This window comes from Jatropha curcas, chromosome 4, assembly GCF_041381405.1.
Source record: "Jatropha curcas cultivar XTBG-Jc1 chromosome 4, XTBG_Jcur_1.0, whole genome shotgun sequence".
NCBI classification, from domain to species: Eukaryota; Viridiplantae; Streptophyta; class Magnoliopsida; order Malpighiales; family Euphorbiaceae; genus Jatropha; species Jatropha curcas.
In genome coordinates this window covers 31,899,050-31,925,325 of record NC_143154.1, presented here as the reverse complement: position 1 = coordinate 31,925,325, position 26,276 = coordinate 31,899,050, and the positions used below count along the sequence as shown (strand labels likewise).

Sequence of the window (26,276 nt, the reverse complement as noted above, 5' to 3'; positions counted from 1 at the left end):
GATGAGTGTAGATGATCCAATTGAAGGCAAAGATGGATAAGATAAATATGAAGTAGAGAATAATTAATTAATTTATATATATATGGGCTCCATCTCTACGTATTTTGATCTAATTAATATTATTCCGGGATAGATGTTTGAGTCATTTGACGGACCAAATAAATATTGAAGCGTGGTTGGTGACCTTACTACCAATAGTGGCAAGAAAATTAAATTAATTTATTATTCATTTCTAGTTGCTTGCCATTTTAGTTTTGACTAATAACCTATGGATCCTGTGTTTGGTATAGAAATTAATATATAAATAAATATGTGTAAGGGGGGGGGGGGGGGGGTTTGAGAGAAATTGATTTAGTGATTATTTTAAATACGATCTCCTTCGTGAATAATGAACTCCACTACGTTACGGTTATTTTTTAAATATATTAAGGTTGGAAGTAGGACAGGTCCTATGAAATTTAAACTACTTATATACATATCTTTTTAAAAGTTTACTGTCTGTGTCCGTTTAAATATTCATTTAAGTACTTTTATCTAAATTCGTTTAAATTTTTACTCTCCGTATTCATTCAAAATCCATTTAAAATACACTTATACGGATAAGATATCCGCAGATTTTAACTATCCAAATATGAACTTATTTAATATATAATTTTTAATAATAGTGAATAGAATACCCTCACGTGTAGTATTTCATGGTTCGCACTCGTCCTAAATCCATTTATAACTATTCATATTTTATTTAAATGAATCAGAGAGGGGTAAGTACTCTAAAATATCTGAACCGCTTCCATTCGTAGGTATCATGTGTTTGTTTTTATATACATTATTAAATCATTAGAATGTGGTTTATTAAACAAAACTAATCATTTTAATCAAACTAGTAATAATAACCATCTTTAATCAAAACAAGAGGGAGAAAATTCAAAATTCTATAAATCCAAAGTCAAACGTTCAAATGCAGAAGTTGATACGGTTTCCTATTTATTAAGTTTACTGACAAGTCATTTGCCAGTCAACTCCAAAAACAGACAGAAGCTTAGATCGTTTCATGACGTGGCATTAAGCCATTGGCTCATATTTTCTGAAGATTCACCTAGTTCTCTCCCTGAGCTCGGTCAGGTATAGTGGATCCTCAATCCTCTGCCAATTCAAAGTTCTGTAGTATGGTTGGAATTTCGGATTTATTAATTAATTAATATTAAATGTTTTCTAATTACAAGTTTAAAAAGATAAAATTTAAAAAGAAAAATAGTAGTTTGTTTTGTTTCTTAGTTGAACCATTTAATTAGACGAAGAAGAGTGCAATATATATCTTTAAATTAAAAAAAAAAACTCTAGTTTTAAATAAAAATAGATTAAAAAAAGGTAACAATCTTTTTTTTTTTTTTTTTTGAAATTACAAAAAGTAAATCCTTGTAAAAGTCAAAAAATGTAAAATCTAGAATTAAAATAAAACCTGAGAAGCGAAAAGTCGCGAAAAACATAATACCCGAACCCGAAACGGTACAGCGTTGAAATTGATGGAACAACAAACAAAGGAAACTGTAATAAAACATACAAACTCACAGATAGCGAGAGAGAAAGAATAACAAAGTTGTTACCTTTTGAAATTGGATCTCCATTTTTCCGTTCTCTGTCCTTTCCCTCTTTATACCGACACTGATACCGAGGCCTTTTGCCCTTTTCCTCTGTTCTTAATTTAACATTCTCGTTTCATTTTATTATTATTATTATTGTTGTTGTTGTTTCTTTTGGATTCTTTTTCGTTCGTACCATATATTCCTTGCCTCCTCCAGTGGAAACTTCTCTTATGTGAGCGAAGTGCGCGCGTTAATTTCTGGGTTTTGACCGAAATTTCACGGCGACCCAGGTGTGCAAATCTCTTCCTTTTCTTTTTCTTCTAATTATTTATGTTTGTTTTTTTCACTTCCAAGCAATCTGTTTTTGTCGTGAATGTCCTTCAATGCCTATCCGTTTGGATATTGATCAAGAACAATAAAAATAATAAAAACCCCCTTTTCAGAGCTTAAAAGATTCAAAATTTTTCATTATTAGATCTGGTTTTTCTGAATTTTTAATGATTATTTGATTATGTATTTTTTCCCTTGCAATTGAAATCCGTACTGTTTAATTGAGAGTTTTCAACAAAAAGGGGTTTGATGCTATATATATATATATATATATATATATTTGTTAAATGATTCAGGAATCAGGATTTGATGGGTCCATTGCAACATATTCATAGTTAAGATAATGGGGAGTTACGGTGAAGAGAAAGAGGGAGAAGAGGAACGATTTTTTGAAAGCCGCGAGGAAATATCATCTGTTTCTGATTTGGGGTCAAATTGTAATGAGGATTGCAGTTCTAGTGTTGATTTTGATGACAGTTTTTTAAGATACTCTCAGTACAACGTATGGATTAATACACCAGAAAGTGTTCATGATCGCCGTAGTAGGTTCTTAAAGTGGATGGGTTTAAGTTTGGATCAAAATACAATTGACAAGGAGGAGTCTTGTGATAAATTCTTGACCGAGACCGAACTTGGTGTTGATAGAATGATTGATACTGGTGGGGCAGTTCTGAGGACATCAGGTTTTGAAGATGGCCTTTCGCGGACTCAGTCTCAGGTGTCTTCTCGCTCTATTGAAACTCGGGAATCAGTTGAAGGCAGAGTGGAGGATAATCTTGTGTGCAAAATTAGAGATTTGGATGATAGAACAGAAGTTGGTGAAGAGGGGACTCGTAGTGGGCTGCTAGAAGTGGGTTCAAATCGATCTCTTAGTTTTGAAGAATTTCAAAGAGGTACTGGGGCATCTCCTTTGATTCAGCGACTTTTGAATAAATATGTTAGTGAGGCAAAGGAAATGATGGAAGCCAGAAAGAAAGCAAAGAAGGGTTGGCTAAGAAGATTAGGAAGATCAAATCGTGGGTCCGAAATTGTTGATAAAAATGGGACAGCAGCTTTGAAGCCTAATGATCATGAATCAACTCCAGGGTCCAAAATGCAAAGAGTCAAAGTTTATCCATCTAAAAAGCGGTCCAAGGAAATGTCTTCCCTCTATGCTGGACAGGAATTTCTAGCGCATAATGGATCAATTTTAACAATGAAATTCAGTCTGGATGGGCAATACTTGGCAAGTGGCGGTGAAGATGGTGTTGTTCGAGTGTGGAAGGTTATTGAAGATGATAGATTGGACCAATTTCACATTCCAGCTAATGATTCTTCATGTCTATATTTCAGAATGAATCATCTTTCCAAAATAGCTTCTCTTGATGTAGATAAAGTGAAAACTGATAAAAAAAAGCACATTTCATCAGATTCGACTTGTGTTATTTTTCCACCGAAGGTGTTCCGAGTATTGGAAAAGCCTCTGCATGAGTTTCAGGGACATAGCGGTGAGGTGTTGGATCTCTCGTGGTCTAAGAAAAGGGTCAGTATATCTGGAATCATACCTTTCCTGGATAAAAGCTGCAATTAATTTTTGGAATTTGAAAATTTTGATTTCTTATCTTCTGGAAGGACTGAGTAAAGTCTAATTGGTTTCATCTTTAATTGCTGCAGTTTCTGCTATCATCCTCTATTGACAAGACTGTTCGTCTCTGGCAAGTGGGATGTAACAGATGCCTGAAAGTTTTCTCTCATAATAATTATGGTGTGCCTCTTGCTGTGTGTGAATTTCATTTTAACGTGTTTATTTTAAATGATTTATTGGTTGATCTACTTCTGTCTGATTTCAGCTTTTCCTTCCATTTTGTTTTTGGCTGCTTTAACTGGTGATTGAATATTTTGTCATTATCTTGCAGTAACTTGTGTTGATTTCAATCCTGTTGATGATAATTATTTCATCAGTGGTTCAATAGATGGAAAAGTTCGTATCTGGGAAGTGCCTGGCCTCCAGGTTGTCGATTATACTATCATAAGGGAAATAGTTACTGCTGTGTGTTATCATCCTGGTGGAAAGGTAAAAAAGTCCTTCTTTTTAGCTTCCAGGAATAAAAAATGTTCTCTGTCAAAGATTCTGATAAATTTAATTTATTGCTTGGATCTGCCAGGGAGGAATAGTGGGCACAATGACTGGAAACTGCCTTTTTTATGATATCATAGGTACTTATTACATATATGAATCACAATTTTATTAGCTATAGGAACGCTAATGGAAATAAAGCAACTGAAGGATAAAACCTTGGAGCGAATCTGATCATTCAGATTCTTTGTTTGTAATGAGATATTTCTGAACACGCAAGAGTTGTTTTTTTTTTTTTCTATAGTTTTTGCAAATTTATCTCGAAGATGTGTACGTAAAAGGTTCCTGGCTGACTAATCCCATGATCATGTGTTTTATGGTTCAGATAATCACTTGCAACTTAATGGTCAAATATCGTTACAGAGCAAAAAGAAGTTAACAAGCAGGAGGATAACTGGCTTTGAGGTGATAACTCTTTGTCCTCTTTCTTGTTAAAGATTTATGTTCATTGCTATTGATTTTACGGGTTAAGGACTTAACTTTTTGTGATTTTATTATTCAGTTCTCCCCAAGTGACCCGACCAAAGTTATTGTTACTTCTGCTGATTCAGTAGTTAGAGTACTCTGTGGCATGGATATCATATGCAAATTTAAAGGTTGGCATCAATGCTCACTTGATTCTTCTGGTTTTCTGCTTGTTTATTTGATACTATTTGTGACCATTAATGGGACTGTTCAAGATTATGTTCTTGTGTTTTCTTCAGTATCTAGCATTGGTGTTGCAGCAAATCAAACGTTTGCATCTTTTACCACAGATGGGAAACATGTAATATCAACAAGCGAGGATTCTAATATCTACATTTGGAACTACAATAGCCAAGAAAAGAGTCCTCGAGAAAAAAATATTCAGTCTTGTGAGAGTTTCATGTCTCAAAATGTATCGATTGCTATACCATGGTGTGGCATTGAAAATGAGCCTGGAACTATTGTACCTCCGACATGTGGAAATAGTGGCAAAAATGGACCTAGCCCTCAGAAAATTTTTGGGGATTTGGAACACCAAATGCTTGAGTCTTCACCTGATTGTTTTTCTCTTACCCGAGGGTTTTTGTTAGACTCTTTGACTAGGGGATCTGCAACTTGGCCTGAAGAGATGCTTAATGATTCAAGCCCGGTTGCTCGTTCATCTAAGAAGTTCAAAACTGAGTACAAGTTTTTGAGGAGTGCCTACAATAATATTTTCAGCTCTCCTCACCTGTGGGGTCTTGTGATTGTGACTGCTGGCTGGGACGGGCGAATTAGAACATACCTCAATTATGGGCTACCTCTTCGCCTTTGAAATCTCCAGGTTTGACAGAACGATCAAATACACAGCACATGCCTCAAGTAGTTCAGGGCGGTATATATATTTATGTATATGTAACAGTTGAGAAAAGGGCCTATTACACATTATGTACCTTCAATTTTACTTACTGTACTCTAGTCAAGCTAGGTCATATTACAGCATATCAATAACTCCAGTGTCACAAGTGACTGGGGTTTACATTTTTATTGGATTCTAATACAAATGTTAATCATATACAATGATTCTTTGATTTGTTTTATTGCTGCGAGAGGAAAGTGGAATGGTGAAAGAGACTGTTCCTGCATGTTCAACCACTAATTTCTCCTTTTTTTCTAAGTAGGTTTTTTGTGTCTGTATTGTAGATAGTGGAGAAGGAGAGAGAATATATATAGCCACAGAGAAAATGGGAGGTTTCTATTTTCTTGTGGCTCTAGGTCATTAACTTGTCAACTCATCATTCTCTAATACTAAATATCTCTCTCTCTCTCTCTCGTTCTATTGACATATAAAGGGTATTACATTGCGATTTAAGGCTTGGTCTTAATAACTTTTTGTGTATGCTCTCTCCCCCTCGTTCTATTGATATAAAGGGTATTACAGTTGCAAATTAAGGCGCACAACTGTGTATGCACGGATAATTACTTTAGTTAAACAACTGTCAGGAAAACTCACAACTTATTTGAAAACAAATAAACAACGTTGTAACATTATTTAATTTCAACAACTATGTCATATCATATCTATGCACAAAAAATATTTTCCAAGATTAACATCGTATTTTCCAACAACTATGTCATATCATATCAATGCACAAAAAATATTTTCCAACAACTATTAATAATAGTAACTGCCCATGGCCATGACATAAAAACTACTTTAAAGATAATAGATGCTGCGATTAAATAAGTCTGTTGGGTTAGAATGCTAATTAAATTAAATATGGCCAAAAACATTAATATCGTATAGTATGGCCAAAAACATTAATATCGTATTTTCAACACAACTCCATTTTTGGAATTTTTGGAAAGGTACATATGAATATGATCATATGATCAATCACATTTGGAGGAGTTAAGGGATGGACCGTGATTTCCCTGTTACTGCATAGAATAATATCACATAAATGTTAAAATAATAGCTTTTACACTTTATAGCTTAACCCCAAATAATTTGGAAAACTGAAACCACTTTATCAGTAGTTAAGGAAAATATCGTCAAGTGTTTATTGTTTCTAAATTTAGTTAAATTATAATTAATATGTAACTTATAATGTTTATAATTTCTTTGAAAAAAAAACACCAATGAACAGTAATTTAAACTAGACTATATATTCATGAGTCTCGCCCACGGGTTATAAAGGGTACGCAATTTCTTTTGCTTTTTGTTTCTTTCTCATTGTTTTTCTGCTACGAGGGAGAAGAAGAAGAAAATGGGAAGAGCTCCATGTTGCTCTAAGTTGGATTTGCAGAGAGGTGCATGGACTGCCAGAGAAGACAGACTTCTCATTAATTATATTCAATCAAATGGTGAAGGCCGCTGGAGATCTCTACCCCAGAAAGCAGGTATATGAATATTACTTTTCACTTTCTATAAATCACTTTTCTCATTAATTGCTTTGTTTCTTGTTACTTCCAAAAAAAAAAAAGAAAAAACAACTTTGTTCTTGTTCTTTTGTTCTATGTACGTACGTGAAAAGGGCTACTTAGATGCGGCAAGAGTTGCCGGTTAAGATGGATGAACTATCTCCGGCCAGACATCAAGAGAGGGAACATAACTTCCGATGAGGATGACCTCATTATCCGTCTTCATTCACTTCTTGGCAACCGCTGGTCTCTCATTGCTGGAAGACTACCGGGCCGAACTGACAATGAAATCAAGAACTATTGGAACTCACATCTAAGTAAAAGAATTAAACACACTTCAACAACTAAAGACAAATGCTTAGTATCATCAAGTGATCAGCCAACGAACAAGATCAAGAAGGGTAATAATTATCAAGAACCTGCAACTCCAAATGGAGAAACTAATAAAAAGATGAACAAGATTTATATTCCGAAGGCAGTTAGGGTTTCTTCTGCTGTCTCATTTACAAGAACAAAGAGCTTTAATAGTAACATGGGAAGTGGATCATCTAATCATCTTCCTTGGTCTTGGTCTGATCTTGAAGGAGAGGCTTTGCCTAGCATTAATAATTATTACAAAGATGATTATGTTTATGGTTGTGTCTCTTCATCCCAAACTTACATGCCCATGACAAATGATGATAAGATGCTTGATGGAATCTTTGAGGAATATGAGAGGCTTCTCAAGAAAGATAATATTGCCCATTTAGATTCCTTTATTGATTCTCTATTGGCTTGATTATTGTACTAATTGATAATCTTTGTCTTGTTTGGTATTTCACTTCAATGTCTTGTCTTAAAGATCTTCTCTCTTTCTGTTTATGAAAACACTATAAGAAATGAATATGGAGGGCACATTTGTAGCTTTAAAAAGATAGAGCAATAAGATCACAAGAAAAGATCCTAAAATATGCTTTTTCCCATTTACACATGTGACATGCACATGACATCTAACCTAAAGCTTATACATATTTGGTTGTATCTGCAAAAAAGATGGATGGGAGGACCAAATTATTCAACATCCTAAGACACTGGACACAGCTAGTTTTTGTTGACAAATGTGTCTCTCTATGTATATATCCTAGGTTTCTAGTAACAGAACGTTATCGAACACTGACTTGTATAAAGTGAGTTTCGAGTGTCTTTAGAAATATAGGGTACGTTTAACTTTTGTGTTTGTTCCTGTCCTTTAAACTTGCGTACGAGGTTATTCTAGTTGCTTTTGGTCTGGTATTTATACAAAAATTGAGGTTTTTTATTATCCTAGACCTTTGTTTGTGAATAAACATTTGGTAACTTTGTATTCAAATAAATTAATTTGAGGATTAGTTTATAAAGTTCAGTTTGTTGACAATTAGCTATCTTTGACTTCTTTCATTGGCTTATTTCCTTATTGGAACTAATAATAGTAACAATAAAATTGGCAAATACGTAAATGCTTGTATAAACATATAAATACAATTGGCAACTAACATTAGTGTGGTTTCAATTTACACGAGTGATTATAATGAAAAATTACACTTCAATTGCTTTGGAAGGGCCACAAGTCACCCCAGAGAGATTTGCGTGCCTGACGATGTAATGCAGGATTCTTACTCCGTGTGACAACTATACGTTCAAATGAGCCCTCTGAGCCATTTTGATTCATTGACCGGCACACATCCATCGTGACTTGCCTGCCTCTCCGAACAGGTGGGAAGATTATCCTTCCCCAGCCACCCCCAAGATCAGCTCTCGCTGTTTTTTCTTGCTCTTCTTCCCCATCTTCATCATTATCGTCAATGGTGTCGGTTTCAGTTGCATCAGAATCGTAGTTTAGTGGATTCTCTCCTTTATAATGCACAATGCTATCTTGATCTTGCTCATCTATTTCATCTGTCAAAGTAAAAAGACCAAATGATGGATACGGAACGGAACTGTCATTTATAATCTTCCGAACTGGACGAATTGTCATTGTCAACGAACAAGACAGTACGTCCTTCAACATATTTTTGGGAGAGAAGAAAGCATTGAAATTTACCATAGTCACTTTCAAGATCTACTGGATTTCTCTTAGTACGCTGCTCCTTTAAAGTCTCAAATTGCATACCATCAAGAGGCCAGGATTCCCTGTTCAAACAAAGCATAATATGCATCATATCAGAATATTCACTCATCAAAATCGAAGATTAGACAATGGATGCTGTGTGATTCCTACTAGAACCATAAACTTTTCATGCTCAAATAGATATTCTCCGAACAAATACAACAATTCACAGATATGAACAGAGTAGAATACTTAAGAATACAAACCTAGGTCGTTGTCCACGTCTGAAAGCAACAAAGGAAAATTTCTCATCTTCAAAGCCACGCAAAGGCCCACCCTTGGAAGGCTGCAAATTAGTCATGAAAAAAAAAAAAAGATGGACAGTATCAATGATTAATTTCTTTGCTCCTTCATAAAGGGGAGGGAGAAGGGAATCTCTCTTCCAACAACAGAAAGAACCGAAAGAGGTCCATGTCATCACAGATGCTAAAGGGAATGAATAAGACTACAGTAACTTTAAATACAAGTGCATCAAAGAACTAAAAGAGACCTAATGTTATAATAAATTTACTGGCAGTATCACAAAAAAAGGATTGAGAATTGGTTATCTTGCCCTGTACAAGCATTTAATGGTTGAAATAATTGCAAATATGGACTTCCAGTCAAACGTCTTTTTCAATCTAATACATCATCCTGGAAGAATGAATCTTGTTGGTAGAACATGGAGATTCTAAATGGACAAACCTTGTAAGCACGTTGTGATGATGTCCTCTGCATACGCTGAACAAAATGACAGTATTTTCCAGATTTTTCCAAAGGACAACTCCCATCATGAGCACACTGCATGACTAATACTGTTAGGGGAAAACTATAGCATGGGAAAAAAGAAATGAAAAATGGTGTAGAATTTTCTCATCATTTAACCCAAAAAGACACAAAATCTCAGGGAAAACATTATACTCACAGGAGCAACTATAAATGCACCACTTTTGACAGACACCAAATCCTTACAAGCTTCACTGTTTTGCACTCCAGATTTACGACTTTTCTGAACATAAATATAATTCTATGAATGGCAAGAGAAATGCAATCTTAAATCAGAAACACAAACTATTCTTGCACAAATATTAATAGGCACAGCAACAACATTTCTCCCAGAATAACATTAAGAAGAAAAAAATTAACCTACCCTTTTCTCCATCCATAGTATGTGAGATCGCATCAGAGAAATGATATTAGATCCATGTGGTGTTCCTGGTTCAATTAAGACCTGCACCAAATTTGAGTTTTCAGAAAAATTGAAGAAATCAACATTCCATTGTGTATTCTGAACTGTCTTGCACCCCCCTTAGAAATATAAAATCGTCAACCATGCATGCATATACATATTGAGACAAGCACTAATTACCAAGCAGAAACCATACCAAAACATCCCGTGTAAGATCCCAAAGCTGGCGCACTATAGTAATCCGGTCCTGGAGTGATGGTATCTCCCCAAGCACATAGGACTTCACAGCAATGAGCATTTAAGACCAGTTAGTACAAATTAAAGGTCAAAATAGGATTCCATTAGCACAGAGAAAATGAAGCAGAACACAGCACTTTATACATGCCTGTGATGAAAATCAACAAGCAAAGAATCTGCAAGAATACAACTTACAGCAATTACAAGGTCGTGTTCCCTCTCTGACTTGTTGATATTTTTAGTTAATGATTGAAGACTATTATAGCTATGAATAAGTGGCAAATCCTTCAGACCTAAAAGGGATTATAACATATGAGTCAGAATTTAGCTTGACCCGATGTTACTCAATAAAGCAAGGGAAGAAAACCAGTCCATCCAAATCTAAAAGATAAAAAACAAAGAAAATGCGAATGCCATAATATGATGCAAGCAACTTATATGCCAACCAATTCATATATCCAAAATGATTACTTGGAGTGAATGATGTTAGGGTTAGGCAGCCAAGATATAACATCAAAACATAACATTTGAAAAAGAACAAATGCCTGTCACAAAGTTCATGTAATTACCACCAAACTATTTTTTGCAAGTTTAGTTATTGGGTGAGAATTGGATTGAGACCATGAAGCCTCACATATGAACCATGCAGACAACTACACAAGAATTGCAAACGATGTAATGTCAGTTAATCTATTGATACACTGGCAGTATCCATGAAAATGTAAGTTTTTCAAAATTTTAAAGAATGAAAAAAAAAAGGTTGAAGCTTTACAATGATGACCAGCCTCTTAATGGATTTACTTCTAACTAAAAATAAAAATTTCATCTTTCACAATAGATACTAACTCTTTCAAAAAGGCAGTCAGCAATTACCTTGAATAAGACTCCGACCTGCCCGTTGCATCGATTGGGATGGCTCCACTAAGTTTACCTTCTCTACTGACTTTGGCCACACTTTTCTCGTCGCCCTACAATTTTTCCAAATAAACATTATCGCAATTGACCAGCTTCTTTCATTAGTTGCAAATTACTAAACAGGAACGCACCAGAAAGCCGATCCAGTACCAGCCCCGAAATCCAATACCTTAGCTGGAGAAAAATCCGGTAACCTTCTTCGAACCTAATTTGAAAAAAAAAAAGTGTCTTTCAAAAAAGGAAACTTGGATTCAGTTACTGATCCAATATAAGCACTAGATTTACTTCGCTAAGCACTCTGTAGCAAGCAGAGTAAACGGCCGGCATGCGCGAGGCGACATAAGCAACTGTCTCATCATCTGCGTACTTGAAGCCAATATCACCATAAGCGCTCTTGATTTTCCAGCGCTTGGAGCGCTCCGACTTAAATGGATCCTCGACTAGTTCCTTTGACGCTGTCGTTGTAAGCATCAGATTCACGTCTTTGATTTCGCTGAAAGACTCCGATAATCTCAACACCTTCCTCTTCATGTGTGGCTCCTCTTGCTCTGAAAATGGAACCCCAATTTGTAAACATATATACGTACAGAATGGATAGGCAGATGCACGGTTGGAGATGGAGGGAGAAGAGGAACCTACCTCGGATGTATCTTTTGATGGCCCTGCGGAGGCTGATGGGGACGATGAGACAGCCCTGAGATTGTTTAGCAGCGGATATAAGGGTTTCTGGAGTGAAGATCTTTTGGGTGGTTTCAGGGATTAGGCTCGCCATTTCCGGCGGAGTATAAGGAGGAAGATGGTGGTGTTATGTGATCAAGACCGCGAGGGAGCTAGCGGTTCCACTGTTCGTTCGACTGTTTGAGTGCATTGAGGGGTTTTAGGATGGGTAAGGGTTTTAGGGCAGGTCGGGTGCTGGATTCTTGTTGGGTGCAATTTAAGCCCAATTCGTATCAGGCTTCGTGAAATTTAAGCCCAACATATCTTACGGGCCTTACTTTATATCAATATATATTTTATATTATATTATATTCCAAAGTTTACTAGAAAAGTAAATTTTGGTTCAACAGTATACAAATTTTCAAAAAAAAAATTGCTTTCAAAATTATAAGGTTATGACTTTCAACTGTGAATCTACAATGACAGACACCAGATCCACCATAGGGGTAGTAGGGGGCACCCGTTCCACTAAATTTTTACAATCTAGTTGAAACACCCCGAATTTTTATTTTCGAAAACTTTCGAATTTTTAATAAATCAAAAATATCGACTTTCAACTATTTGGGCTATATATATATCAAACAATCTCAATTCGAGCCCAAGTTTGTGAGTTGGGCCTAAGCCCAAATACATCATCGGAATTGTCGATTTGAGAATGATTAAAATTTTTGAGAAATAATACGAAACCCCTTAATTTAACTTATTATGAATATGTATGAATTAATTATCTTAAAACCAAATATTGTTACTATTAATATTTTTATTATTAATATTGAGTAAATGGAGAAAATATTATGGAACCAAACTAAATAATTAAAATAAATCGAACTGGACTTTAAAACCAAATTGACCTTTCGAAAACCACACAAACAGCTTGAGAAAAAAAAAAATAAATAAATAAATAAAAAAAAAACCTGCAAACCAAACAAATGAGACCAAATCACTAAATCGGACCGAACCGATCCGAATCAAACCGGAATGTCCTAGATTTTTCTTTTTCCTTCTTTTCTTTCCCTTCTTCTTCTCCAGGCGCGCGACTCCTCCCCTTCCCTTCCGGATCCAGCCACCTGAGCTTCTCGCCGATGTCTCCTCGCCGCTGCAAGTCCGGTCTTGTCACAGCGCCTCTCCGTTCAACTCTAACGCGAAAGGCTGTCGCTGGAAGCTGCGATCGCAACAGCCCCTCCTCCCTCTTCCTTCGATCACGACAGCAGCGCCATAACTCAGCGCCATCGAGTTCGCCACAGACCACGCTTGATCTCACTCCCTCCTTCTCCGGCTTGCGATTCAGGCGAGTGCGACTCTCTTCCATGGATTGGCAGCAACGTTGGTGGCGACTCTATGCCCTGGCGAGCCGTTTCAACCAACGAGAGGAACTGATCTCGCTCAACCGACGCCGGAATCGGACTTCTGGCAGAAAAACGAGTCTAATGGTGTAAAGAGTGCTCAGTTTCAGGCAAGTTCGATTTTCCGACCACCGTGCACGGCGGTCGGCGGTGGCGGTCCGGTGACCGGCCGGCGGCACTCCGGTGAGGCCCCGAGAGACAGAATCCTCTTCTCTTCGCGCTGATCATGGAATCGTCGCCCGATTCCCAATGGGTACGTTCTAAGACTCAATTCTCAATTTTTATATATGTAGAATTAATTGATTAATGAATTTAATTGAGTTATTAAATAGACTAAATTGAATAACAAGAAATTAACTTATTGGATTAACTTAAAAATATATGAACATTTATAGTCTTTTGTAAATAAATTAGATTGATTAGTGTGCGTATTTGGATAGCGAACATGATTTGTTAACTGGTTTAGGACTTTAGAATAATGTAATTGTAAATTAGTTTAGAACATTGTCAAATAAATTACATGATTATTATTATGATTAGGTGATTTAAGGAGAAAGAATAAATTAGAATTAGTTAATTAGTTGACTAGATAACCATTAGTTTAAAACTAGCCGATTGTGCATAAGAGAAGTAAGGCGAATTTTAGTTGGTTAACGGTTAGAATCGAAATTTGATAAATTAAGATTTGGGAGGCCTAGCCATTTTCGATATTGATATAAAAATCGAATTTGAATAGGTAGTAGTTATAATTAGTGATGGTTAAAAATATGTTTTAGCTGTTTAACAAATTAGTTACCGTAAAGCTAATAATTTAATTAATTAATGACTTAATAAATGATCTTATATGGATATTATTAGAATTAGTTTGTAAATTTTTGGTTGAGTGTTGATATTGTTGTTATGGAAGGAGGATGGGATTTTAAATTGATTGATTGCCCGACGGATGGGCTGTGTGCATTGATTGATAAAGATATAATGATATTGTGATATGTGAGCAGGTAGATAGTTCAATTTTTAGGGGAGGTGCTGCCGAAATTTTGATAAAAATTAGACTAAATTTTTATTTAACAACATAATTAATAAGTTTATTTAGATTAGTTCTATAATTTGGTATATAATAAATATAGTGCTCTGATTATTTACTATCTTTATTATTCATTTAATTATTTGCATATTTATTTATTTATTTTCATTATTATTGTTAATATTGTTATTTATTTTATTATTGTTGATTATTGTTAATACTATTTATTTATTTATTTGCATTGATTTTGGATGTTTAATTGTGCATTGCATTACGATGTTTAATTGATTAATATGTCTGCATTTGATTGCAATGTTTGATTAATTGTGTTGTGATAATGCTATGCTTTGTTTGTGTGGAATTGGGATGAAGTGGACCACCGTGGGTTTGTGAGGACGGTTTGTGATATGGATCCGAATATTATATGATATTTGACCGTCGGCCGAGAAAATGGGAGATCGGCGCCCCCGTGTGCACCTGATGATATGGATTATGTGGAAAACCACAGGATGGCTTCTTGTTGTTGCGCACCTGATAATCTAGATTTGATTGTAGCCCGCAGGGTGGCCTCCTGTTGTGAGCACTTGATGATCTAGATTGGATGGAGACCACCGGGTTGCCTCCTGTTGGTATGGAAAAGAAAAGAGAGAATGGAAATACAATGAGAGGACTGGTCAGTGAGGATTAAACCAGTTGGCCGTATGGGGGATCGGCTCCCTGGTGCACATGTATGAGAGGGCGAGCCATGTGTGAGGACGGCTCGTTGGGGTTTCAGGTGGCGCCACTGACTAATTTCCACTTGATGTGATTATATGAAGATGTTATGATTGTGAGTGCTGGTGATATGCCATTTGTGTGACTGGCTGCGTGAGCATATAACTAGTCGGATGACTAGATTAATATGTGTACACATTTGTGTGACTGTGTGTATTGTGCAATAATTATTACTCCTTAGAAAACTCACATGTCTTGTTTGATTTTTCAGGAAGTAGGTTTTTCCTTTAATCCGATTTAGGCTATGTTTCTTCGGCGCAGGGCAATAAACAATTTTTCCTAGATCCATAATTATTTTACTATGTATACTAACAGTTAGTGACTCCGCAGTTGTAGGATTTGTATACTTTTAATCGTTTATTATTATAGACGAGATAATTATGTGAATCCATATTGTAAATGTGATGCATTGTTAATTAGGCCCGAACTGTGGAATGTTGTAGCCGATAAATTCGGGCCGAGATTTAATAAAATCTTGAGGTTTATTTTTCATAATCATATGGACTAAATGTTTAATATTATATTGAGATAGTAAATTTTTAGTGTTTCAGGCTTACTACGGGCCTCGGGGGCCTTAAGCTTACCTGGGCCCTAGTGCCGGTCCGGCCCACGGAAATGGGTCGTGACAAAGTTGGTATCAGAGCTTAGGTTAAGGTTTTAGGACACAACTGCGGAGTATAGGAAATTTCTTTATGTTGGGATCGGCCGTAACCAACATAAGGAAGGAAACTTTGTGACTTTCCTCCCTAGGGATGGTGGACGCACTAGACCCTATGAGGTGGGAAAATCCACACTTATTGCGTAGATCTATGATTACGAAGGAAGTAATTAGAGGTTTGAAGTGAAAAATAGACAATAAGATAAATCCATCGCAATACCTATAGGGGCTAGAGTTGGTATCAACCCTTAGGCTAGGGAATAGAGTAATACCTGATGGTGGTGGATTGGCCTGATCACCCAGTACACCACTTTTCATGTGAACTCTATTCCTGTCAGTGAGTAGGATAGTGTAGAAAATAAGCAGGATTTTTATTGGTATGGTAGATTCCTGAACATAAATAATAACTTTGAGGTAATTAGAAATTTGTGTCTAGTTTTCAACACAGCTACTGAATTTCTTTAGAGTTTATTCAAAAAATATAAACCTTTTATTTTTGTTTTCATTTTATTTACCTGACATTTTAAATTTAAAACCCCATTTTAATTTTGAATTCAAAATTGTGTTATGATAAATAATGTGAAATTGATTATTCATATAGAAAATTATTTTTAAAAGTTGTCTATTTATATCACGGGGCCAATTGGATTAGATCATAAAATGAAATGATTATGAGGATAGTAAAATTAGAAAGATTTGAAAAGAAGAATAAGACAAGTGGTGATGATGATATTAAGTAAAGTAGACAGTTAGTGGCTAAGTAAGAACATAAACATTGGAAAGGTTTGAGGAGACAATTCTAGTTTAGAAGCTAGGTTGCAAAATAAATGGAAAGGATAGCATTAGGTTAGGACTTAAGACATTAGTATTGCTGTGTATTAGATGAAAGCGTATATTGAGAGTGAGTAATAAGTTTTAGATTGAAATGTTGGTGATTAGATGGATCACGATTAACGATAATTAACAGACGAAATAATTAATAAGAGTACTCTACCATCTTCATAGTGGACTGATAAGCAACATAGGTGGAAAGGAGGGTTATTAGAAAGAAAGAGTTAAGAGAGCTGGAATGTAAATTAGCAAAAGGTGTTATTACGAAAATCAATTTTATTGATAAGTTTTAGGGCAACTTGACAGATTAAGTTAAAGCGAAATTGATAGTTAAGTTAAAAGCATTAAAAATCTTTATAGAGGCATGATAACTGGCGGTACAGTGAGGTCATTAGATCATGAGCTATCTAATAATTGCACCCATCTATAATAAGAATATTATAGGGAAAACAAGACACATATAGGTAGAACTAAGAGAGTGAGCCCAAGTCGCCCTGTGATACTAATAGACAATGAAAGTTACAAGACGATTTTTTCTTAAAGTTATGGATTAAAGTAGTGGTTTCTGAACTTTTGATTAAAGAAAAGTTTTAGTAATAATATATGTAAATTAAACGAGTTAAATCTTATTATTATAAGTAAATTAAATTTCAGTCGTTTTGTATTTGTAAACTATATGTTAGGTTTTCATAAAGGAATGCTTAATGAAAATTTAAATCTTCAAAGGAAATTATATAATTTTAAGAAAAATAGATGACATATATTATGCATCTTCTTGATAAATCCGGTTTTATTGTAAAAGTTTTATTTAAAGACAGATTTTCTAAAGATTTCAGTAGCTGACTGAAAATAGTAATTGGAGATTTAGGTAATGAACTCAAGTTCTTGTAAGTTTTAACTAGGAGGTACTAAATAGGATGGTTGGCGATAGAATTACAATTAGAATACCTGACTATTTTTCTTTCCTCGGTTCATATTATCCACTCTTGAGCTATCTCCCTAGTGATGGAAGTAATTTCTTATGACTTTGAATTCCCTATGTATCCATTCTTACCGTCTCCTGTTAGATTTCAATTCGAGGACGAATTGTCTTAAGGGGGGGAGATTGAAACACCCCGAATTTTTATTTTCGAAAACTTTCGAATTTTTAATAAATCAAAAATATCGACTTTCAACTATTTGGGCTATATATATATCAAACAATCTCAATTCGAGCCCAAGTTTGTGAGTTGGGCCTAAGCCCAAATACATCATCGGAATTGTCGATTTGAGAATGATTAAAATTTTTGAGAAATAATACGAAACCCCTTAATTTAACTTATTATGAATATGTATGAATTAATTATCTTAAAACCAAATATTGTTACTATTAATATTTTTATTATTAATATTGAGTAAATGGAGAAAATATTATGGAACCAAACTAAATAATTAAAATAAATCGAACTGGACTTTAAAACCAAATTGACCTTTCGAAAACCACACAAACAGCTTGAGAAAAAAAAAATAAATAAATAAATAAAAAAAAAAAAACCTGCAAACCAAACAAATGAGACCAAATCACTAAATCGGACCGAACCGATCCGAATCAAACCGGAATGTCCTAGATTTTTCTTTTTCCTTCTTTTCTTTCCCTTCTTCTTCTCCAGGCGCGCGACTCCTCCCCTTCCCTTCCGGATCCAGCCACCTGAGCTTCTCGCCGATGTCTCCTCGCCGCTGCAAGTCCGGTCTTGTCACAGCGCCTCTCCGTTCAACTCTAACGCGAAAGGCTGTCGCTGGAAGCTGCGATCGCAACAGCCCCTCCTCCCTCTTCCTTCGATCACGACAGCAGCGCCATAACTCAGCGCCATCGAGTTCGCCACAGACCACGCTTGATCTCACTCCCTCCTTCTCCGGCTTGCGATTCAGGCGAGTGCGACTCTCTTCCATGGATTGGCAGCAACGTTGGTGGCGACTCTATGCCCTGGCGAGCCGTTTCAACCAACGAGAGGAACTGATCTCGCTCAACCGACGCCGGAATCGGACTTCTGGCAGAAAAACGAGTCTAATGGTGTAAAGAGTGCTCAGTTTCAGGCAAGTTCGATTTTCCGACCACCGTGCACGGCGGTCGGCGGTGGCGGTCCGGTGACCGGCCGGCGGCACTCCGGTGAGGCCCCGAGAGACAGAATCCTCTTCTCTTCGCGCTGATCATGGAATCGTCGCCCGATTCCCAATGGGTACGTTCTAAGACTCAATTCTCAATTTTTATATATGTAGAATTAATTGATTAATGAATTTAATTGAGTTATTAAATAGACTAAATTGAATAACAAGAAATTAACTTATTGGATTAACTTAAAAATATATGAACATTTATAGTCTTTTGTAAATAAATTAGATTGATTAGTGTGCGTATTTGGATAGCGAACATGATTTGTTAACTGGTTTAGGACTTTAGAATAATGTAATTGTAAATTAGTTTAGAACATTGTCAAATAAATTACATGATTATTATTATGATTAGGTGATTTAAGGAGAAAGAATAAATTAGAATTAGTTAATTAGTTAACTAGATAACCATTAGTTTAAAACTAGCCGATTGTGCATAAGAGAAGTAAGGCGAATTTTAGTTGGTTAACGGTTAGAATCGAAATTTGATAAATTAAGATTTGGGAGGCCTAGCCATTTTCGATATTGATATAAAAATCGAATTTGAATAGGTAGTAGTTATAATTAGTGATGGTTAAAAATATGTTTTAGCTGTTTAACAAATTAGTTACCGTAAAGCTAATAATTTAATTAATTAATGACTTAATAAATGATCTTATATGGATATTATTAGAATTAGTTTGTAAATTTTTGGTTGAGTGTTGATATTGTTGTTATGGAAGGAGGATGGGATTTTAAATTGATTGATTGCCCGACGGATGGGCTGTGTGCATTGATTGATAAAGATATAATGATATTGTGATATGTGAGCAGGTAGATAGTTCAATTTTTAGGGGAGGTGCTGCCGAAATTTTGATAAAAATTAGACTAAATTTTTATTTAACAACATAATTAATAAGTTTATTTAGATTAGTTCTATAATTTGGTATATAATAAATATAGTGCTCTGATTATTTACTATCTTTATTATTCATTTAATTATTTGCATATTTATTTATTTATTTTCATTATTATTGTTAATATTGTTATTTATTTTATTATTGTTGATTATTGTTAATACTATTTATTTATTTATTTGCATTGATTTTGGATGTTTAATTGTGCATTGCATTACGATGTTTAATTGATTAATATGTCTGCATTTGATTGCAATGTTTGATTAATTGTGTTGTGATAATGCTATGCTTTGTTTGTGTGGAATTGGGATGAAGTGGACCACCGTGGGTTTGTGAGGACGGTTTGTGATATGGATCCGAATATTATATGATATTTGACCGTCGGCCGAGAAAATGGGAGATCGGCGCCCCCGTGTGCACCTGATGATATGGATTATGTGGAAAACCACAGGATGGCTTCTTGTTGTTGCGCACCTGATAATCTAGATTTGATTGTAGCCCGCAGGGTGGCCTCCTGTTGTGAGCACTTGATGATCTAGATTGGATGGAGACCACCGGGTTGCCTCCTGTTGGTATGGAAAAGAAAAGAGAGAATGGAAATACAATGAGAGGACTGGTCAGTGAGGATTAAACCAGTTGGCCGTATGGGGGATCGGCTCCCTGGTGCACATGTATGAGAGGGCGAGCCATGTGTGAGGACGGCTCGTTGGGGTTTCAGGTGGCGCCACTGACTAATTTCCACTTGATGTGATTATATGAAGATGTTATGATTGTGAGTGCTGGTGATATGCCATTTGTGTGACTGGCTGCGTGAGCATATAACTAGTCGGATGACTAGATTAATATGTGTACACATTTGTGTGACTGTGTGTATTGTGCAATAATTATTACTCCTTAGAAAACTCACATGTCTTGTTTGATTTTTCAGGAAGTAGGTTTTTCCTTTAATCCGATTTAGGCTATGTTTCTTCGGCGCAGGGCAATAAACAATTTTTCCTAGATCCATAATTATTTTACTATGTATACTAACAGTTAGTGACTCCGCAGTTGTAGGATTTGTATACTTTTAATCGTTTATTATTATAGACGAGATAATTATGTGAATCCATATTGTAAATGTGATGCATTGTTAATTAGGCCCGAACTGTGGAATGTTGTAGCCGATAAATTCGGGCCGAGATTTAATAAAATCTTGAGGTTTATTTTTCATAATCATATGGACTAAATGTTTAATATTATATTGAGATAGTAAATTTTTAGTGTTTCAGGCTTACTACGGGCCTCGGGGGCCTTAAGCTTACCTGGGCCCTAGTGCCGGTCCGGCCCACGGAAATGGGTCGTGACACTAGTGGTGCAATTTTTACTATCGCTAAGTGGTCGTGAAATATTCATAACACCTTTAAAGATAATTATTGTATAAAGACCAGATAATATAAAAAATTATGAAAATTAAGAATAGTGTATTTCAATAAATCATGAAGATAATATAGTAATTATTTTTAGAAGTATTTTTGACAATTTACAATCACTTAATAGAAAAATTAATAATCCGATCTTAAAATATAACAGAATTATAAAACATGTATTAAATTGTATAATTCTAAAAATTAAAGTCTTTATTTATATATTTGAGAAAAACCTAGGGACTATATACTAATTACCCATTGTTTTCATCACATATAGTAAGAGATTCTGATCAAAGTTGGGCTTTGATTTAACAAACAATTTGGGTAATTTTACCCCGTGGATGATTGATAGTTCGCCTCTTAACAAGTAGCAAGGAAACGGAAAAGGAATCCATTTTTTGCTTGTCAGATTTCAAAGGAGTTGGAGGCCAGTTTTTCTTGGAAGCAGAAATGTTCATGGCAGAGGTACTCGAAAATCTTACCTTATCTTTATATTTATTCTCATTGAAGAGGTATGCAAATCGGAGAAATGATAATTGTCAATTTAATGCATGTGCGTGAAAGGGACATGTAACCCAATAGTGGACCTTGGGCTAATAAAGAAATGTAGGTCTTAAGTAGAAAAATTGAAGCACGAGTTATCATACCACACCACACAAGTACTTACTGTTCTAAGAATAGAAAAGAGAGGTTTCAGAAAGTGTAAAACGGTGACCTAAGCCAACCTCAAATACCTGTGTTCTTAATTTAACAAATTTCTTTTTATATTTTTTTAAAGAAATAGGCTATGTTCCACAGCAGATTTTCATATGGCTCTCAAGTTAAACACACTATTTTTATTATTTTCAGTGCAGTCTTTTTACTAATATTTATAGTGTTTGGTAATGTAGTCTTTTTATTAATATTTAAAGACGTTCCTTTAATGTTTGATGAAAATGCTAATTAAACGGTCGACAGTTAATAAACAATTTAACAGATAAATTAACAACTATTAAAATAATTAATTATATGCTACAGATATCAAACAGACGGTAACCTGAGCAATGCATTTTTACAATAACTCTATTGATTGGTAATTATAGAACCTGGTGAGAAAGTAAGAGAGAAAGTTATGAATCTCCTTTCCTTAAAAGCATGTTTCCCTCCAACCCCCAATCCCCTGGCGCATGTTAGTAGGGTCCCATCCACCATTACCTCAAAGATACTCTTCAAAAATCATCCACCACATGCTACAAACCGACCCCATGTTCTTATTGCCCACTTATTATTCTTTCTTCTCAATTTTTTCCCTTCTTAATAAAATTAAAATCAATCTTGCACCATTACATAATATCATTAATCATTGTTAATTCTTGATTATAGATTCCTGGCAGCTTCATCAATTTGCTATATCAAAAACCATCAACACCAATATAATCATAACAAGCTAATCTTCAACATTTTAGTTGGTTTTATTTACAATATATACATCTTCTCCTAGCTTGGGTTTCCAAGCACTTTCATTTCCAATCAGATACCTCATTCCCGCACTTAATCACTACCCTGTAATCATTCTATAATTATACCAAATCAAGCCAATTCAAATATATATTAGCATTCCTTATGATCCCAAACCCTTTAACCAAAAAATAAAAAATAATCAGTAAAAAGGACACATATTATATATTAGTATCTATTAATATAACCAGTACATGTATGCCATACTAATCATACTCTGGTCTAACTAAGCTGTGTACACTTGTATATGAGTTTCTAAGCTCTCCTTTTTCTCTAGCTTTTTTTTTTTTGGACCTTTTCTCTCCATTAGGAGCTAGCTAAATATCGGGTTATCTCTTCTTCTTCTTTTTCTAAATATTCTATTTCGTTTATATATAGTTTTCTTCTACCTTTTATTTTTCTTTATGCACCATATTCTATGGCATTGAGTGGGTCAAAAACTGCTTTTGGTTCTCTAGAAACCATGAGTTCAGAAGCGGACCATAACCTTGTAGCTGCTGTTGAGCTGGATCCCAATTTCGACGTTGAAGCTTCATTACAATCTGCAAAATACTTTCCAGAAACATTCAACAGTCTTGGATGAGCAGCTACATAACAAGTTGTAGCAGCAGCCTGTATACACAATTAACAAAATACTATTCATTTAATCATAAAAAAAGAAAATCAACTTTCACAAGCTCAGTTATCTAATAATCACCTGAGGAATTGTCTTCAAAAGCTTCGAAGCCATGAAAAACACCATGTCTGCATGTGCAAAATATAAATTATTAGTCATTCTTCTTCTATTTTTTCCTTTAATTTTACAGTAATTTGTCATGTAATTGGGTTTAGAGAGAGTTTGTTTTTAACCTGTGGCAAGGCCTTCTCGTTCCCGGGTGAGTCTGGTTCTCACGATTCCTGGATGGACGCAGTTGATGGTCACGTTGGCTTCCATTTGCTGTATTAATTAAGCAGTTAAAGAAGACAATAATGACACAATAAATTCATGGAAAAGAAGAAAAGAAAAACTAAAAGAAAACAACAAATTTCGCTTTTTTCTGCAGCATTAAATAATAAATAATAAAAGAGCCAACACCTTCAGTCTCTGAGCAAGCTCCTTGGTGTGCAAAACGTTAGCGAGCTTCGAGAGAGCGTAAGCACGTGTGGGATCGTAATGACTGGAGAGAGAGAAGAAGACGAAGACAAAATTTTCAGAAGAAAAAGGTCAAACCAAAGATGCATATTGTACTAGTACCAAAAAATAGTACTAATTTGGCATCTCACCATTTATTTCGGGATATTTCACCGAGATATCGGATCATATCGCCGGAAAACCAGCTGTGAACACTAGATGAAACGTTCACGATTCTCCCTTGGATGCCGGATTCTCTAGCCGTTTCGATCATCTTCTTTAGTAACAATTTCGTCAACAGAAAATGACCTGAAAATTCCATCATAAAACATAACTTCAGGTCTAATTCATTCTGTGTATAATTATCAAAAGCGGTCATTATCTTTGCCTGATTTACCGAGATAGTTAGTGGCAAAGGTCATTTCTATTCCATCTTCTGATATTGCATGCTCGTGTGCGAACTTTCCGGCATTATTTCTGATGTCAAAGAAAAAAATATGAGTTTATTTCCTTTTACTTCGTTTTCTTGACTACCAAACAGAAATCTCATGAAGAATAGAGTTGCTGTAGAATTAATAATTACATAAGGAGGTTGAGTGTCAAATTGAGAGACTCAAACTCTAAAACGAAGTTTCGAACGGAGTTGAGAGAGCTAAGATCAAGTGCCATAACGATGATTTCGGAATCAGGAAATTCCGATACTATACGCGCCTTGGCGTCCTCGGCTGCCTTCATGTTCCGAGCCGGTAATACCAGCCTCGCTCCTTGTTTCGCCAACACTCTCGCCGTTTCCGCTCCAATTCCTGAAGTAGCGCCTGTAAATTAAACCAAACGATCAAACAAACAACTTCCTAAAATACAAAAACCTCGAAAATAATGGATATTCTGTGTGCAAATGGAAAATGGAACCGAATAGCTCACCAGTAATGATGGCGGTCATGCAACGTAGATCGCATCCTTCGGTCACTTGCTCGGCGGTGGACTTAGAACCAAATCCACTTGGACCGGCCGAGCCGATGAGGTACTTAAAAGTTTCCAGCATTTTCTTCTCTCTCTGGCTGTGATGCTTTGGTTTCACGCTCTCCCCGCAGTGTCCACAACTAATTGTAAGCGACTGCTTTATTGACTAACAATGGAATCGAGAAAAGGCAAAGACGAAGCACGTAGTTTGCAGGTGTAGATAGCGGTGATATGGAAGCAGAGAAAATAGCTTTTGTTTGTTTGTTGGTCAGATTTTTGCAGGCTACGCCGTTTTGCATTTACTGAGAGAGACAGACTGTGCGTGAGAGATAAAGAGGGAGACAGAGATAGAGATAGAGATAAAGAAGAAGAGTTTGATGGATACGGAATACCGGCAATGGTAAAGGGATTAAAGGAGTTGGGGATTTTAAAATAGTACAAAGTGGAGAATCCATTAAGAGGGAAAATGAAAAAGGAGAGGATTATACATTTGTCATTGTTGTATGATTGCAGCTTAATGTTTGTTTAATGGTGGCCTAATCCAAAGCTTAATCTTAATTATTACTTTTTTTACTTTAATTAATCATCAGGTATGGAATACGATTAATTAGAAATATCGGCAATTGACCGGGTTTTTTTGTTGGTTAAATTAAATACAGCATTTCCTTCAATGGGATGGGCGATTCTGTTCCCGGGCTAACCAACAGTCATAATTGCTATTATTAACTTTTTTTTTTTTAATTTTTTTTTACTAGAATGATAATCTCTTGAGGGGAGCAAACTTTGAAAAAAAGATTAATTCGGTTTTCAATTTCCATGGTTTCAGTTTTCAATTTTTGGGTTGATTATTATAAAATAACTATTTTATAAATAAAATTGAACCGATTTATCGAAGTGAACTAAATCAAACTGATTCATTTAGTTCGATTTATAAATTTAGTTCGATTTAATTCAATTTTAATAAAAAATTATTTTTGATTTTCAATTCTCGTGGTTTGATTCAATTCGATATCAAACCCTCGCGGTCTCCCTCTCTAAACCTTCAGTTTTATAGCGGAAGAAGTAATAAATAAGTGGTAGAGGCGCTAATTGCTTTTGGCATGCGTACGTAGGTGATTGGTTGAAGATGAGTCGGCGATTAATTAAGGCGAAAAATCGATGGCACGAGGGTAGAGGTGGCAGAGTGAGAGTAAAATGGTCAAAGGGGAATCGCACGTGAGGGGTACAGATCGGTCAATCCTACGGCCTCGAATCTGGCATTTCCTTGGCATAAAAAGTTAGCCGGTCCATCATTCTTTCTTTTCTTTAATCTTCGCTGTGCAATATGCAAATGCAATACTCTTCTTTATTATTAGAACCGAACCGGATTTTTAAGATTAAAAATTTAATTAGAATCATCAGTTGTATGAATCAAATCCACAACCTTTCCATATAAAAAAAAGAAATAAAAATAATTAAACTTTATTTTTATGATTGATACAAAAATTCTTTTGATAAAAGTTAATTTTGATTAATTATTCAACCTTGAATTATTAATCAAATATGAAAATATAATTTTTTTGATTAATT

At 35.3% G+C, this 26,276-nt stretch overlaps 4 protein-coding genes across 5 annotated transcripts; 2 read left to right on the top strand and 2 right to left on the bottom strand.

Moving 5' to 3' along the window:
• The first annotated feature begins 1,518 nt into the window (after positions 1 to 1,518).
• Positions 1,519 to 5,573, top strand: LOC149497249 (Transducin/WD40 repeat-like superfamily protein). The gene is made up of 8 exons (XM_089720277.1): positions 1,519 to 1,873; positions 2,210 to 3,435; positions 3,567 to 3,657; positions 3,809 to 3,966; positions 4,058 to 4,109; positions 4,355 to 4,434; positions 4,532 to 4,625; positions 4,734 to 5,573. The coding sequence occupies exons 2-8, from the start codon at positions 2,257 to 2,259 to the stop codon at positions 5,306 to 5,308; spliced, it is 2,229 nt and encodes a 742-aa protein (XP_089576403.1). The 5' UTR covers positions 1,519 to 1,873; positions 2,210 to 2,256; the 3' UTR covers positions 5,309 to 5,573.
• A 1,113-nt stretch (positions 5,574 to 6,686) lies between these two features.
• On the top strand, positions 6,687 to 7,717 carry LOC149497248 (uncharacterized). Its single transcript, XM_089720280.1, has 2 exons — positions 6,687 to 6,876; positions 7,011 to 7,717. The coding sequence occupies exons 1-2, from the start codon at positions 6,744 to 6,746 to the stop codon at positions 7,673 to 7,675; spliced, it is 798 nt and encodes a 265-aa protein (XP_089576406.1). The 5' UTR covers positions 6,687 to 6,743; the 3' UTR covers positions 7,676 to 7,717.
• Positions 7,718 to 8,356: 639 nt separating this feature from the next.
• LOC149497247 (copper ion binding / methyltransferase) lies at positions 8,357 to 12,231 on the bottom strand. 2 transcript variants are annotated; one of them, XM_089720278.1, is made up of 12 exons: positions 11,982 to 12,231; positions 11,628 to 11,890; positions 11,474 to 11,547; positions 11,301 to 11,395; positions 10,623 to 10,720; positions 10,387 to 10,470; positions 10,152 to 10,232; positions 9,927 to 10,028; positions 9,707 to 9,802; positions 9,229 to 9,308; positions 8,957 to 9,045; positions 8,357 to 8,811 (listed from the first exon to the last, which is right to left on the bottom strand). In XM_089720278.1, the coding sequence occupies exons 1-12, from the start codon at positions 12,112 to 12,114 to the stop codon at positions 8,459 to 8,461; spliced, it is 1,548 nt and encodes a 515-aa protein (XP_089576404.1). In that variant the 5' UTR covers positions 12,115 to 12,231; the 3' UTR covers positions 8,357 to 8,458. The 2 variants fall into 2 exon arrangements, with proteins under 2 accessions (XP_089576404.1, XP_089576405.1); XM_089720279.1 differs by having other exon boundaries at positions 9,927 to 10,010.
• Positions 12,232 to 22,775: 10,544 nt separating this feature from the next.
• On the bottom strand, positions 22,776 to 25,129 carry LOC105645624 (short-chain dehydrogenase TIC 32 A, chloroplastic). The gene is made up of 8 exons (XM_012231272.4): positions 24,669 to 25,129; positions 24,331 to 24,562; positions 24,145 to 24,224; positions 23,900 to 24,056; positions 23,712 to 23,793; positions 23,486 to 23,573; positions 23,334 to 23,380; positions 22,776 to 23,248 (listed from the first exon to the last, which is right to left on the bottom strand). The coding sequence occupies exons 1-8, from the start codon at positions 24,787 to 24,789 to the stop codon at positions 23,039 to 23,041; spliced, it is 1,017 nt and encodes a 338-aa protein (XP_012086662.1). The 5' UTR covers positions 24,790 to 25,129; the 3' UTR covers positions 22,776 to 23,038.
• Positions 25,130 to 26,276: the final 1,147 nt, after the last annotated feature.